Below are 16,326 nucleotides of genomic sequence, written 5' to 3'. Positions count from 1 at the left end.
CTATCTCTTCTTCCCCCTGAATTGTTTTTGGTTTACTTTTATGGAGATAAATCATGGAGGTGCTCAAGAGTTAGCTTCCTTGGCATTTCTGTCTCAAAATAATGAGGAGGAATAAAAGGCTAGAAATGTAATAAAAATCCCATGATCAGTTTTTAGAACCAAATGCAAAGTGGGGAAAATGTATACTCAGCTTCTTCCTGCACCGTCTTTTCAACTCCAGCCCCTAGAGACGTATGAAGTTACAAGAGGGAAGGAAGGCTGGCTGGAAACCCAGTAATGTTCATGCGGGAATCCCTGCGCGGAGACGCACTGGGCTGTAGAGGCGATGGTGTGCTCGAACGAGGAAGGAAGCCCAGGCAGGTGTCCGTCATGAGTCTGGACACCCAGCGGGAGGAGCCTTGCGCCCCTCACTGCTCCTGCACATTCTGGGGGACTCACTGGCTTGGGACAGCTGGGGTTTCGTCGGGCGCGCTGACTCCAAGATAAGGAGCCGGTGGCCTGGATGGTGTTTGCCAGAGGAACTAGGCAGCTCATGCTTAACATTCCAGACTTGTACTGTGGTTGATTCCTAAAACACGGCACTTTGTGATGTTGTAGTTTTGAAAAAGTGACTTCCCCTCTCCGAGCTCCAGTTTTCTTTTAACTTTAACTTTTCTTTTAACTTTATAATTTATGTTTTTATTTATAGCTTTTAAATCATTGTGTGTTCCCTGTAAAATTCCAGCCACCAGTTCACTCATGAACCATCATTATAGTCCCTTGTGCGCTTCTCTCCCCTGTTCTGATCTCGCTTCCTCCCCTCCCCTCACTGAATGTCTCTTATTTATGGCTGCCTGCTAGTTTATTTATTTATTTATTTATTTATTTATTTATTTTTCCTGACCCCTTGGTGGGTTCCCTATATTCTTCTGATAAGCGAAGCCATTTGATATTTTTCTTTTTCCTTCTGGCTTATTTTACTGAGTATAATCCCTTCAAGTGCCATCCACGTTGCTGCAAGTGGCATGTGTTTGTCTTTTTTGATCGCTGAGTAGTATTCCATTGTGTATATAACCGCATCTTCTTGATCCAGTCACCTACTTGGGGGCATTCGTGTTGTTTCCACATCTTAACCAATTGTGAATAGTTGAGCTCCAGTTTTTCATCATAAATAGGTGATAAGGATGATTGAGAATTGCGGGGTTGATCAAGCAAAAGTCTTTCGCACAGTCCGGGACACTGTAGGGCTCACTCAGGGCTTCCTCCTGGGGGTCCTGGCATTGCCGCTGCCATTAGGCCTTGCAGAGCTGGGCAGAGTAATTGTCTTTGTCTCCTCAGTCACCCCAAACCACCAGAGGAGGAATCCTCATCCCCATGTTGCATATGCGGAGCCCCCCCAAGGGGTAATTATTCCTCCTGATGTAGCTTAGGGAGAGGACTGTCAGCTTCGTCCAAAGGCAAGGAGTCGCATAGATTCATTCTGCAGACTAAGGTGCTTTCTTTTGGCATGATGCGCTGTCCTCTGAGCCAGCGCCCTGAGCAAGCTGGCAGGTTGCTGTGAGGCCTGGCGCAGGAGAGAGCTCCTTTAGCTGAGCCCAGTGAAGCAGATGTGCGGTGACGGGGCTCCCGCGAAGGCGAGCCATGCGGGCGCCCAGCCGCCAGGAGGTAACACCTGCTCTCCCCACAGACCTCCGTGCTGCACATGTGCTCCCTCTTCCACGCGTTCATCTTTGCTCAGCTCTGGACCGTGTACTGCGAGCAGAGCGCCGTCGCCACGAACGTCCAAAGCCAGAACGAGTTCAGCTTCACGGCCATACTGACGGCGCTGGAGTTCTGGAGCAGGGTGACGCCCAGCATCCTGCAGCTGATGGCCCACAACAAAGTGGTGAGACCCCACGCACGCTCCTCTCTGGGGCAGAGACTCGAAGTGCGTGCTGCGTCCCAGCCCCGTGTGCTCTCTGGGCGCTGTTTTGTTGTTGTTTTTTTTTTAAGATTTGAGTTGTAATTTTATTATAGAAGGATGGGTGAGTTTTTATGTTATAAATGGCATGTTCTACTTGCACAAGAACTTCAGTAGAAAAAAAAAACAAATTTATGAAAAACAAAAACAAGTTTTGTTTTCTCTGGCTGGTGCCAAAGAAAATTGATATGAAACACCGACCTTTAAGGGTTGCTTTGCACCGGAGGGTCAAGGGGAGGAGGGAGGGTCACGTTAGTTTGGATTCCAAGGCAATTTGGAACAATCTAAGCCAAGCAGGTCACCTTTTTGTGGTGTCCAAGAGCAGACCGGCCACGGTTCCATGCCTCTTGGGGTCCCAGCCCTTGAAAGGAACCCCCTGAGGCCTGAGCCCCCTGTGGTGTCCAGGTCCAGGTCCATGGCTCACCAGGAAACTCTCAAGGCTGTGGCTAGCGTGCAACCATCTCTGAATCCTCATGGAGTCAGCACTGGGGTGTTTGGAGGGAAGAAGTTCTTCGTTTTAGTCTTGTGTTGAGGAGGGGTCTCGGCTGGCAAAGCAGCAACCCAATCTTAGCTGTGGGGCTTCATCATTTGATGACTGAAGCAGGGATAGAGAACCTGGGGGGGCCTGGAAGAGCATCATGACGATTCTGGTGCGCCCAGAAACCCAGCACTGCACCGTTGTACATTCCAGAAATGACCTGTTGGATTGAGTATTAGTCTGAGAAATACTTCTTGGGGCTCTCGTTGGAGAGAGTGGTAAAGAGACATGTTTCAGTTTAGCTTAAAGGACATTTATGTGAACATTTTAGGTTGCACAATAAAGTTCTGAGTGCTGTGATCATCACATTTATCAGGACATTGAGTCTGGGGAAGAACTTGGAGAGGGAGCATTCTACACTGTCACTGTGCACCTTGTCTGGGAGCTTCAGCTTAAGCTCGAGACTCAAAGTTTCCTTCTGTCGTTACTAGGTTTATAATACCATCAATACCTCTCCTTGACATTGAATGTTAAAAATGACTTTCTTTTAAGTGAATTTGGACTAATTTTATACTGAAATTTTTTGTTGAACTATATAAACCAGGCTGCTAATTGCCACGTTGGGGGAGCATCTAAATTCCATTTCTGTGAAGTTTTCGAGGTGAAAAACACGATTCCTTGTGGTCCCTTGTGGTCACTCAGCAGAGAACTCATTGGCAGGGGCAGGGGTCCTGTGGCTGCGGACCAATTGGCAGCCACTGGGAGTCTCTGGTGACCCCCTGTCTCAGGGAGTGGAACTGATTCCGTGTTTGTTGTTTCAGATGGTAGAAATGGTGTGTCTCCACGTGATTAGTTTAATGGAGGCATTGCAAGAATGCAACTCAACAATCTTTGTCAAGGTAGGAAAATCTTATAATTTTTATAGACTTTCATGCTGCTAAAAAATGTGATTTATTTTGAATGTTATTTTCTGAAGAGGGAAATGAAATGGGTTTAACTTTAACATTCAGAATCGGGGCTGATTATTCGAGTTCTTACAATAAACTTTCACCAGATGTCACTTTTGCGGTGAGGGTTGTGGACCAGCCCTCGCTCAGTTAAATACATTGAACCACGATTACTCCTAGCAAACATAATTAAAATATTACTGGGAACACTGATCTGAAAATGACCTGTAGTGACATAAATTGGTTGTTGTGCCTTACCTTGCAAAAGTTGTCCGGAGAATCAAGGGAAGTGTTCTGTATTGTTTGACTTGGTAAGCTGGTACTTTTCTTTAAGATAAGCTAATTCTGCTTCTAATTTAACTATTCTAAGTCATTAGACAGTGTATGAAGTAAATAATCCACCCATCTTCTATCCAGAGACGTCAGAAATATACTCATATGATAAAAAAAAAAAGAGTTAAGAACTTGTTTTCCCTCAATTATCATTTTCTTTCTACTCTTTTCCCTCCTTTCCTTTTATCCCACCTCTGTCCCACTGGTTCTTTATGCTTCCTCTCTCGTACCATTTTCTTCTTTATTATTCACTTTCATATTGCATTATCTTGGCCACCTCCCCTCCCACCCCACTGACCCCTCTATCACCACGCACTGCATCAGTTTAGGACCAGAACTGGGGGCAGAACAGGCAGACCATGAAGTACACTGCTGAGGGGAGCAGCGGGCAGGTCAGGAGAGGTCTGCGGCGCCATGTGGGTCACCTCCAGGGCTGGGGATCAAACTCACACTGAAGCAACTGCAGTTCGCTTGCAGTGCTGGGCTTTAACCTGACGCACCATTAGGGAGGCCAATTACCTGTTTATTCTTAATGGACTCTGTTAGTATGTGTCTTTCAAAGAGTGTCCATTTTATTAAAGTGGTCACTTTTTTTTTGTATACTGTGTTCTGACTACACCTTTAGTATCAGTAGAACCACTAGCTATGCCACCTCTTTAATTCCTCATATTGGTGATTTGTGCCTTCTCTATTTTTTTTCCTGCTCAATCTGGATAGAAGTTTATCTTGTTAGGTGAGCTTTGGTTAACAACCACCACCACCACCATCTTTTGGTTGGTTTTCATTCTTTTTTCTCTATTATTTTTTGTGTTTTGTTGATTTCTATTCTTTCTTTATTTTTTTTCTTTCTTATGACTACTTTAGGTTTAATTTGTTCGTTCTCTTTCTGGTGATCTGAGACTTTTTTCCTTATCTAGCACAAGTGGCTAGTGCTATAAATTTCTCTTTAAACACTGACTTAGCTGCCTCCCACAGGTTGGTATGTTGCATTATCATTTGAATTCAGTTAAAAATACATTAGAACTTTCTGTTTGCTTTCTTGTTTGATTTAAAGTATTTTGATTATGTAATGAAATATTATTTAGTTACCAACTACTTGAGGATTTTCTTGAGATATTCTGTTATGGATTTTCAATTTAATTCCATTGTTCCCAGAGGATATACTTAGTATAAATTGACTCATTTTAAATTTATTGAGACTTGCTGGCTTTGTTTTGTTTTTCCCAGGATATTATCTATATTGGCAAATACTCTGTGTGCTCTAGAAAAGAATGTGTCTTCTGCTGTGGGTGTTGTTTCATTTTTAGTTGGTTTAAACTTTTTGATAATACTAGCTTTTGCTTCCCATGTTATGAAGCTTTATTTGGTACACGAATGTGTAGGGTTATTTTTTTTTTAAAGATTTATTTATTTATTCATACAGAACTGGGGCACAAGCCAGAGGTGCAGGGATGGTGAGAGGATTCACCAGAGACAGAGTAGGGAGCAGAACAGGATGACTGATGAAGTATACTGCTGAGGGGAGTAGGTCAGGAGAGGTCTGCCACGTCATTGGATGACCTCTGTGGTGGGGATCGAACTCATGGGGAAGTGGCTTTAGCTTCTTAGTGCAGTGCTTTAACCCGCTGCGCCACCAGGGAGGGCCTATCTCAAATAAATTTTTAAAAATGTAAGTATTTTTTCTATTGTTCCCAAGTTTATATTCACCTTATTCTCTATTTTATATTTGCTTTGGAGATATGGACTTCATTCTTCCTTCTGCCCAGAGGGTCCATTGCTCGGTCTGCTGGTGGTAAATTCCTTCGGTTTTTGTAAACTTGAGAAAGTTTTACTCTAGTTTCATTATGGAAAGGTTTTATCTAGGTATTTAATTCTAGGTGCAAAGTTTTTCTTTTTAGTACTTTCTTCTGACAAGAAATCTGTGTTGTTCTCATCTTTTTTTCTGTTCGATGTCTCTTTTTCTCTAACTGCTTTTAAGATTTTCACTTTATCATTGTTGTAAAGCAATTTGATGATATTATTCCTTGATGTAGCTTGTGTGGAGTTCATTGAGCTTCTTTGGTCTTTAAACTTATAACTCTCATTTGGAAAAGTATCAGCTGTTGTTTCTTGAGATAGTTTCTTTTTTTCCTCTATTCAACATACTCAATATCTCGTCTGCCTTCTTGATCAAATTGAATGTAGTTCTAATACCTTTTAATGACTTATCTATTAATTCTTTTACCCATGTCATTAGATCTTTTTGGGTCATATTGGTCTTTCCAAAGGCTTGGTTTTTTTCTTCTCATATTTTCTACTTCTTTGCATGCTCAGAACTTTTTATTGGACTTTTAACATTTTGATTTTGACTTTCTTGGGTGCTGGATCATTTTGTATCCTCTAAATATTCTTGACTTGAATTCTTTGACATAATTGACTTGCAGCAGTTTCATCCTTTGAACTTGCTTTTAAGTTTTTTGAAGTGGAATTGGAGCAGCATTTTATCTAGGGGTAGTTTTGGTTTTTTTTTTTTTCATTACTAAGGTGATATTCTTCTGAGTACTTGATTTGATGTTCTACAAATGACAAGATCTTCCCTCTCTAGTTGGCCGTCTGTGATCACTGTGGGTTTTCCCCTCTGATCTTTTTGGGCTGTTTTTTCCTGTCTCTTGGGTCATTTTCTCAGGTATGTGCATTGGCCAGTACTAAACCGGATACCAGGGACCCTCTGGAAGGCTTCTCTCTCTCTGCCTTAGAAGCGCCAGCTGTCTTCACCTCTCGGGATCTCAGAGCCATCTCCTTGCTACAGGCTCTGCTTGGTTCCTCCTTCCTGCGCTCCTACTGCCTCAGGTGCTCTCTGTCTAGGTGGTGTAGTGATGGAGGCAAATTGTTTTCTCTCCTTCAGTGAGCACTGTCCAGCTCCGCTGGTGCTCACTTTCCGAAAATTGTTGTTTCATAGACTCCATTTGAAATTTTACTGGTCCCAGGCAGGAGTGCAAATTTGGTATTTGTTATTCTGTCTTTGCTGAAAGAAAGCTTCATGAAGGATTTTCATTTTTAAAGCTGGTAAAACATGGATTGAAGTGAATACAGTCCAACCAAATAGTAAGTCTTTAGTTTATTCTGTAGTATAAAGCAAGATAAGAGAAAAGGTATCACTTTCATTTTGATGAAAAACAATCTTTTGAAATGTCCTTCAGTTTTCTGGAAATTGTTTCCGGCAGGGAAGAAAAACCAACCAACCTTATTATAACATTACAGAGCCCAAAATGAATTATATATAATTCTTAATGGCAGCTTTTCTAGGAGCCACTAGCAAAAGGGAGCTGAAATGAATGTTATCCAGTAAGTCAATTTAGCATTCCTGAAATAGGGTGACTGCTGGATTATATAATGCCATTGATAATAATGAGATTTCACCTGCAGCCTCCAGTCATACGCTCCATGAACCACAAGCCTGAAGGTCCCTGGCAGGAATATTTTAAGAAGCCCGTGGTCACGTAGTGTGATACACCCTTGGGGAAATAACCCTTCCAATTCTAACCCCACAGTTCCCCTTGATTGCCACAGAGGCCCTTAGCCCCAGAAACAATGCTGGCAAGTGTCCACCTAGGCCCCACTGTCCCTAGGTCCTCACGATTCTTAGCAGAGGTTAGTTTGAATATTCCCAAAACAGCAAGCGGCATTGGGGGCTGCTTCCATATTTAATACAAAAGCCTGTAGACACGAGGTCCCTAGGGGCTTGCTCTTTGCCATGCAACACCGGGGAGCAGGAGGCGGCACCTGGGGGGCCTCCCTTTCTGTGAAGGCTTTGTAAGCCCACGTCTTGTTGGAAGTGTTGGTGGCAGGGAAAGACCAGAGAGGGTGTTATTTTCTGAATTGCATTTACAATGACAGTTCCATTTTCTGATACAAGCCATCGTCTCTTTCTAAACACAGCATTTTTGTTACAGACAAACTTTAGCCGGCTGCAGTGTAAACAATGCGTTTAGGAATAAACATTACTGGAAATCAGACTAGCAAATTGTACCTATCACAGATGGTTAAAGGCAGATTTAGCCTTCAGAACAAAAACAGCTAGAGAAATGTAATTTACCACTTCAGCAAGTTTTGTTGTTGTTGTTGTTGTTTTTTAATGTGTGTGAACAAGTGGGCCGAGCCGTGACTGGTGAGCAGAGATGTTTTCCCTGCATTCCAGCCGGCTCTCGGGGCGCTGGTCTTGTTCATTGCTCCACTGTCCTCCATTATGCTCATGCTGGAGACCTAGCTTCTTCTTTGACCTTTTCCTCACCCCAAAAGCAAGCTAAGCAAGCTAGTCCCTCAGGAACACACAGCTGTTTCGGCAGATGGCCGCCTCCTCTCTGAAGCTGCCCGGTCTCCCCGGATAATGGAGGTGGCCCTTCTCCGTGTCCTTCCTCACCCTCGCCTGCACACTGCTCCACAGCGGGCATCCTGGGGCGGGTTTCTCCTTGTGGTGATGAGAGCTCCCTCTCCAGAAGCTTGTTGGACTTGGAGCAGAATCCAGCCTCCTAGCCTGGCACGCACGTCCTCTCTGCGAGGACACTGAGGGGCTTTTCTAACTAGCGTGTCGTGATCTTCTGCTAAGCGCTTCGCCCCTCCGGTCACTTGCTCCCTCCGCCTCCTCTCCCCTGGGCTTTGCTTCCTGGGGGGGGCCACGTGCTGGTGTGTTTGGGCTGTGTGACTCCTCCAACAGAAACGACCTTTCCCACAACTTTGCAGGCCAGAAGTCCAACAGCGAGTCTGCAGCGTCGCTCCCTCTGAGGGCGGGAGGGACAGCGAGTCCCACCGCCCACGGTGTCCCAGCCCCTCTTCGAGCATCTGCAGGTCTTTGGCTGGTACAGCTCTGCCTGCTGCGCACACCGCTGGTGCTCATCGCCGTCCAGATACTCCTTTCATGTCAGAACCTCAGGGCTGCTGGACTAGGGCACTGTCTCAAGAATGACCTCGTCTTAACTGGTCACATCTGCAGGGACCCCCTTTCCAAAAGGAGGCCACATTCTAAAGACAGTATGGGTGAAGATTACAGCCACTCTTCCAAGGGGACACGATTCAATGTGTACCAGCCCTGCTCTGGCTGGAGGGAGCACGGCATGAAACAATGGGTTGTATGTTCGCACACTGTCAGTCCCCAGAGGACTGAACAAAGCAGATTCCCAAGGTAAATAGACCGCAGCCCTCCTCCTCGGCGAGTCCTGCCAAAGTAGAGTTCCCAGGCATTAACGAGGCCCGCTTAGTTCTGAACGGCCACGGCCCGGTGGCGGCTGACAGGCCAGTGCAGGGAGAGGAGGGCTGAGGCCCCGCTCCGGGGCCTCGGGCTCAGCCCTGGCTCCACTGGCTTTCAGATCAAGCCTGGCGACTTCGGGGCTTGCCTTTCAGAACCGCTGAAGCATTTCTGCTTCCCAGCAACAGTTTCCTAACAACTCCAAGCAATAGAGCTGCCCTTTTTCTTGGAGACTCAGGCCTAAAGATCCTGTGGAGGGAATTCTATTTCAAGAAAGTACGGATTTAATGAAGTAAATACGCATTTAATTTCCCGTGCTGGGGAGCTTTCAAGAGACAATCAGTCATTACTCTAAAGTGTGTCTTGCAGGCACTCAAGGGGCGCCTATTAACCTCCAAATGCCACCAGCTCGGCAGGGTTTGGCCTCAGAAAGACATTTCCTGATAACTGGTAACTCCGCAGCAGGGGCCAGGTCCCTGCTCGGTGTGAAAGGGACGCAGCGTGTCCTGCTCCCCTCGCCGTCGCGGGGAACGGTGCAGGCTTAGCACAGCAGTAACGAGGCTTCTGTGTTTCTCCACACAGCTGATACCTATGTGGTTGCCAATGATACAGTCAAATATCAAGGTAAGTCACCGGATGGCCTGGAAGCTCCATTTCCTCTAGAGGAGGTCCTAGTGTCCCCAGACACAGGACCCTAGCTGCTCTGGGGGCCGAGAATGCAGGTGACCCGGCACTCCTGCCCAGTTGACGAGGAGGATGAAAGGGTGGGAGTGGGGGTCCCAGAGTCTGGATGAGGCTCAGCCACCCATGAGAGGGTGGCCGACAGGCTGCCCTGCCTCCAGAGGAGACCCTGGGGTCTGGCCCTGCACATCGATGCCACTTTCTGGCACTGACATTGGCTTTGTGATGGGAAGAATTCTGGGGAGGAAGGATAGAGTGAACGAGTCGCAGAATCGAGCCAAAAGGGCCTACCCATGAGGACCATAGGACCAGAGGGGAGAGGACTTGGACAGAGCCCCACAGCCAGAGGGGGAGGTCCAGAGCAGGTGTACTTCCCACTCCCAGCCGCTACCTTGAGGATGCTTGTCTTTATAGGGACAGGCCTATTCCACGCTCAGTGAATGCAATTATTGGGGTCCGGCATCAGATGGCAAAGCACGCCAAGGCACCAACAGAACTGGGCTCCCCGATGCATGAGGAGAGCTATGGCAGGGGGTAGACTTCTTGCTGGATTTCTCCTCATAATTGGGAAGGGATGTGGGGAAGGAAGGGGGTGACTACGTCCGTCCCCATTAGCAGGACGGAAGTGCAACCATGAGCAGTACCCTATCTTTGAGTTCGGATCAAAGGTCGGCACTGTTAGTGCCCAGGGTGGTGGGCTGTGGTCAGCACCGCTGCCAGCCTTGTCCTGAGCTGATTTATGCCTGGAGGGGGTGCTTGTGCTCCTGCCCCTGCCGTGTGTATGGAGTGGGGGGCCACCGGACACCGCTCACAGTGTTAGGAGGCAGCAGAATTTGACAAGAAGCAGAGACAAAGAGGAGCTTCCAACCAGCTTTTCTGTGCATCCACAGACACTGAGATTATAACCGTGATTAAAATGCAGTGAGCATCTGTGTGCCAAGTTCTGTTCCAAACCCTCTATCAACTCATTCATCCTTACAAAACCTCCATGAGATGAGGTTACCATCTCTAATTTGCCCATGAGAAAATCCAAACATGCTGAAAAGGATTGTTCCCAATTGTTACCCGCCCCCCCATTCCGCCCCCCCAAGGTTTGAGTCCGGGGTCCGGGGTCCCATGTGAGAAATTTTGGGGTCTCCGTTGCTGTGCAGCCACGCCCTGGCCCATCAACTTCAAGTTCCTGCTACCCTGGATGGGCCAAAGCGGAAATGGCTTTATTTATTTAGATGAATTCAGCCTGCTTGGCTCTGGGAAACATGGCTCCTGGCCACACCCCAGCCCAGCACGGCCATGCCCGCCCCAGCAAGGCCACGCCCCTGTCCCGCAGGCCACGCCCCAGCCCTGACAGGCCCCGCCCCTGCCCACAAGCCCCGCCCCCGCCCCAGCACGGCCACTGTGAGAGCTGCATGCCTGGGGACCCTGGTGCCTTGTTAGGTCTGGCAGCAGTAAAGGCCCAGGCAGGCGCTCCCGGGCTGACCTTGCGCACGAGGAGGAAAGATGCTTGAATAAACTCTTCCTGTCTTCACAGCACTTATCTGCCGGACTCCAGCTTCGCCTCCAGGCCATTCAGAACAACGTGAACCACCACAGCCTAAGGACGCTGCCGGGCTCTGCCCAGAGCAGTGCCAGCCTAGCCGCCCTCCGCAAGTGGCTGCAGTGCGCCCAGTTCAAAATGGCCCAGGTGGAGATCCAGTCCTCAGAAGCAGCCTCTCAATTTTATCCTCTATGAGCGGACTCCTCGGCTCCCAGTGTCAACACTCTGGTTTAGCAATAATGGGTTTAAAACAAAACAATTCGATCCGAGCAGGTTGGGGAACATATTGGTACTGTACATTCTCTTTCTAGTTTAGTAAAAGACGTGCAACGGCCGGAGAGGTCAAACACGAAGCTTTCTTGCTACACATTTCTGATGACTCCTTGGGCTATCTGATTAAGTGTTTCCTTACATTATTTTTTAAAAACCAAATCATTTTTCTTTAACTAACTTCTATTTTTTTTAAGAAAAAAAAAATAGACTGGTGGGTACTCACAGAAAAGTTGTATAAGCCCCCCTGTTGCTATTTTTGATGATAGAGAATAAATAGGGTTTTTGAAACCTTTGTAGTGTTTTTTCTTAAAAATCTCCTCTTGGCAATGCAATAATAAAAAAAAACACACCCCGTCACCATAAGCCAGTGACACTTGACTGAAGCTTTTTGTCATTTTCCTGGGGAAAGCGGCAGCTCGCAAGGACCATTACAAAGTGCACTTAGACATGAGGTGGCTAACCTGTGCCAACCGTTTCCTTTGTCTTATAGCATCATTTTCCAAGACTGTCCAGTCTGATTATTTTTAAAACTAGTTTCTCAGCTCATTAGTTCCCGGCTGTCCTTTCTTGTCAGCTTACAGTCACCACTCTAGTTTTGTGAATGACAGACTTTATTCCTTCATTAATGCCTGCAGACAATTCAACATCAAACTATAACTTGCATACTGGACCGGACGCTTCCCCACACTGGCACAGAGCTCTGTACCTGAAGTTACGTTTCATAAAACGAATTTTAGTAGCGTAAGAGAACCAAGACTGACTGCACTTCGGCCTTGGTTCTTTCTGCCTTTCGGCCCTCCTCCTCCATGCCCTTGTGACGCAGTGACGGACAGGAGACTGACGATACATTTACGCTGTATACTGACATGCTATTAAATGTATTTTTTATTATCTTTGTGAGCCTGGGGGTTTTTTAAGTCAGTCTGTAGAGCTAGAGTTTAGTTCCTGACAACGATTTCTATTAGACTTTTAAAACTGACCATCTCCCTTGAAACTCCAGTAGAGTCATGCATAACAAAAGCCTTTCTTTCAGATCATTTGGTGAGAGAAGTCCACCATTCATTTGAAGTCATTTCCTAGGAAGGGCTTTGAAGGCAGGCGGCAGCTCTCTCTTTTTTATGTTATTAAGAGACTTCTCTTTCTTCTGAGAGGTCAGCTACCTTAACGCTTCTCAGGGGGAAATAAGTCCTCGGAGGTTCAGGTGTCTATGTAAGTTTAGAAAGACGGGTCGCAGATCTCCATTCTTCTGAGGATTTACAGGGACCCAGCGGGGCCCCAGGTTAACAGACAGGTGGGCACTTCTGCAAGGCCCTTCCCAGCCCGCTGCGCCAGCTGTGCTTGGCTATGCGTCCAGAACAAGTTGTCCCATTGCCGAACAGGTGCGTGTATTCACCTCACTTGCAAACCGTGGCGGCTTTGGAGATATTCTCTCTCTCTGCATCGCAGGGGGCTGGCGCGTAGTTCAGGTTTTTCAGTGTCTGTTGAATGACACCGATTCAATTAAGCAACAGGTCTTTCTTGAGCCGCCCAATGGGCTCAGCAAGGGCTGGACTGTCCTCTTTCTGTTCAGGGATCCCTAGGTGGGGGTTGCAGAAACGGGTGGAGGAGGCCCTGGCTGCTACCCTGGTGAGGGATTTAACTGACTTCCCCACCCAGGCTCAGCCACATGCCTGGCGCATCGCTGGTCCACTCTGCCCATGGCAGCCAGGATCCTGTCCTACCTGCTAGACAGGGCCCACAACCCCCCAGGGCTTCATCTCCAACCCATCTTCTTTGTCCAGGTCTTTGAATGGACTTCCCTTTGTGTTTGCATTAACCAAGGGCGGGAAATGTGCCCCTAGCTCAGTCCTCTCGACTCAGCCCCATCGAATGCTTCCTGCAGTCTGGATCTGTTTCTTTTACTCCAGTCACACCAAGGGTCTTGTTCTCTCCCAGGCAAGTCTCCATTCTTGCCCTGAGAATTGCATCCCTTTTTTCCCCACCAGCCTGACCTAAATACTGCCCCGGCTGGCACCCTGCCACAGCACTGGCCGAGAGAGACCAGCAAGGTCTCTGCGGGCAGGAGCCGCCCTCCCAGGCCCAACTCCCAGCGTCTTCTGTGGCATCCACGCCAGCCTCTCCAGCAAGGCAGGCCCAGCCACTTAGGAGAGAAGAGGCAGGAGGAGGGGCAGAGGGAAGTTTAGCAGGACCGGTCCTCATGAGGTTAGGGGTCAGCAAGCTGCAGCCCACAGGTCACCGACACCCCTGGCCTGTTTCCGTAGTTTCACCAAGACACAGCTATGCCGCCCGTTTATATATTGTCTTTCGCACTACGCCTGCAGAGCCCAAGAGTTGTCACACAGATAGGATGGCCCTGAAAGCCGGAAGTTTTACCACCATCCCCTTCCAGAAAAAAGAGGCCTGACCCCTGGCCGTTGAGGAACACTGAGCTGGACGCTGGCCTGGCTGTATTTTCCCTACCGCCTCAGGGGTTTTGAAGTTTTATCCTTAGTGTTTCCTCATCTGTAAAAATGAGGACAACACCACGTTCTACCTCAAAGGGCTGTTGAGATGCTAAAGAATGCGGGGAGAGCCCAGAGGAATGTCTGGGATATGGGGACCCTCGGTCAGGACTAGCCTGTGTTATTTTCATCCTCATGTGAAAGTCTGGAGAAGTAAAACCACTTGCCCAAGGTCATTCGGATGAAGAAGCAGAGCCAAAAACTGATCCCAGGCTGCCTGCCCCAAGGGCTGTGCCCTCAGCCACAGTCCACCCTGGCTCCTGCAGCCCACCCACCAGCCCTGGGCGGTGGCCCCCGCCGAGGCGCAGGCCAGAGAGAGCCCAAAAGGTGTTACCAGGTTAGGATTTGTCAGTGCTAATCGTTACCTTGAAAAAGGGGCCAGGAAGACACTGTTTTCCTTCCCTCGTGGACTCTGACTGGCGTCAGAGTGCGAGCAGAATATTCTGAGATTCCCAAAGTTGAAAGGGGCCCAAATCAAGCACGCACACAGATTCCATGCTTGTTTGTACTTCTCACGGTGACCTTGGGCAAGTCACTAGACCTCTCTGGGCCTGCTTTCCTTATCTGTAAAGTGGAGATCCCTGCTGGTCTCCCTGGGGTGCTGGGAAGCACAAACAGGTGGACAGCTGTGCTGGGAGACAGCGCTGGAAGCATGGACCCTCAAGAGGCCGAGCGCACCTCACGAAGACCACGCCAGGGGACAGCTTGCAGCCGTGGGCTCCTTGGTTTTTCCTTCAGTCCTACAGACTGGGAGCCCAAGTGTGGCCGTTCAGTGAGGGGCCAGTCTTCACCGTGTCCCATCTCAGCAAGGCGTCACTCTGCCCGACAGTGGGATGTTTTCAGCAAATCTCTTCCCTCAGAGGCTCGTCTGCAGTCACGTGTTGGCAGCAATTTCATCTTCCTGTTCAAGCTGCGACCGGCCAGATAAGGTTGGATTGGAATCGAGACGGGTTGTCCACCAAGACTCTTTCAGGAGCTGGATGGGAAGGCCTCTGGCATTAACTGGACAATGCAGATCACTTCATATACCTCGTTAATAGAATTAATTTGTAAATACGTGTATTGGGCAGATTGGATGTTTTGACACTAATCGTTTTAAGAAGATCGAAAGGAGGGTTTGGAACTCAGTAGAAAAGCACCAAACTCTGTCTCCATGAAAGCTGGAGACTTTGGCAGGTGGCTAAGTGTTAGCAGGAGGACCTGGGCCGTCCCTTCGCTGATGGGAATGGTGCGCGGGGAGCCTCTCGTGACCAGGACCCAGAGAAATCAGGAGACACTGCTTACTCAGCGCCTGGTAGGTCCTGAGCACCTCCGGGCATTAACCTCACCCCTCTGGGCCCTCTCCTTCCTACCAGATGCAGGTGAGGGAACAGGTCCAGCTGAGGGAACAGGCCCAGGTGAGGGGACAGGCCCCGGTGAGGGGACAGGCCCAGGTGTCCAGTGACATATCTGAGTAGGGCGGAGCAGAGTGTGAGGTCCAACAGGCATCTGACTCCAGATCAGAGCTTCACTTGGTAAATTCATTTCTCATCCCTTTCTCTCTCTCTCTTTTTTTTCTTCTGCATGCTTTTGGCTAACATGTGCCAGGAGCAGAGGGATAGAGAAACCTGAGGGCTTTTATCAAGGTAGCACAGCCCTGTTGGTGCCACCAGTGGGGGTCGTCCGGAACAGACAGTGCCAATGCCTTTGACAAAGGCGCTTTCCCTTTTGCTTTGGGAATTCATTTATTTATTTGGGGAGAGGGGGAAATAACTCACCAGTTAAACTTCATTTAGTTTCCTATTTAATATAATAGCTGTATGGAGAAGAATAAAATTTTCTGAATTAAAGATTGTGATGATGAACTCTGTTAGATGGGGCCCTAGGCCGAGTCTTTCAGCCCCAACTAGTGACCATGGGGGAGGCTCCTGGCCGGCAGGTAAGGGCACTTAACCCTCACAGCGCGATGTGGGGCTGGCACCTGGTATCAGACGAGGACACAGAGGCACAGGCAGATGAGTTACTTGCAGGAATCGCTGAAAGACAGGGCAAATTTTGAGTCCTCATATGTCTGCCTCCGAAGGCCTGGCTCTTTCCATGACAAGGCTCTGGAGGTTCAGCCCGAGGTGATGCCTTTTGCTGCTCACCTGCCCCGCAGCATAAGCCAGAGATGTGTCGACCAGAAGCCGCCCACTGGCAGCCCTCTGGCCGAACGTGGCTCACGGCAGATTCTGTTTGATGAACTTCAACTTTTAACTTGTGATTTTGGTTTGCACATTTGGTGCAGAGCCCATGCTGGTTTCGTGCGTTTCTCACTACAGACCTCTGCTCTCCAGCAGGAAGAAGGCCCATGGCCTCTGGGTGGGTTTACAAGGCCTGGCAACCTTCACTCAGCCACCTGACCCACCCGCCGACCTGTGAGTTTGCCCCGCCTTAGGGC

The 16,326-nt window shown here is 48.3% G+C and overlaps 1 protein-coding gene across 1 annotated transcript in view; it reads left to right on the top strand.

Moving 5' to 3' along the window:
• UNC79 (unc-79 homolog (C. elegans)) overlaps positions 1-12,819 on the top strand; it is a 216,593-nt gene extending 203,774 nt beyond the window's left edge. Inside the window, exons 48-51 of the mRNA XM_004681598.2 lie at positions 1,667-1,864; positions 3,239-3,316; positions 9,501-9,542; positions 11,128-12,819. Of these exons, the coding sequence (XP_004681655.2) occupies positions 1,667-1,864; positions 3,239-3,316; positions 9,501-9,542; positions 11,128-11,328 (519 nt within the window). The 3' untranslated portion in view covers positions 11,329-12,819. The remainder of the gene's footprint in view (positions 1-1,666; positions 1,865-3,238; positions 3,317-9,500; positions 9,543-11,127) is intronic.
• The last annotated feature ends 3,507 nt before the right edge of the window (positions 12,820-16,326 follow it).

The sequence above is a fragment of the Condylura cristata genome, unplaced genomic scaffold (genome assembly GCF_000260355.1).
Source record: "Condylura cristata isolate star-nosed mole 26May11 unplaced genomic scaffold, ConCri1.0 scaffold00013, whole genome shotgun sequence".
In the NCBI taxonomy this organism is placed as follows: Eukaryota; Metazoa; Chordata; class Mammalia; order Eulipotyphla; family Talpidae; genus Condylura; species Condylura cristata.
Note: the sequence above shows the minus strand (reverse complement) of the source record. Positions and strands in the feature narration are given on the sequence as shown.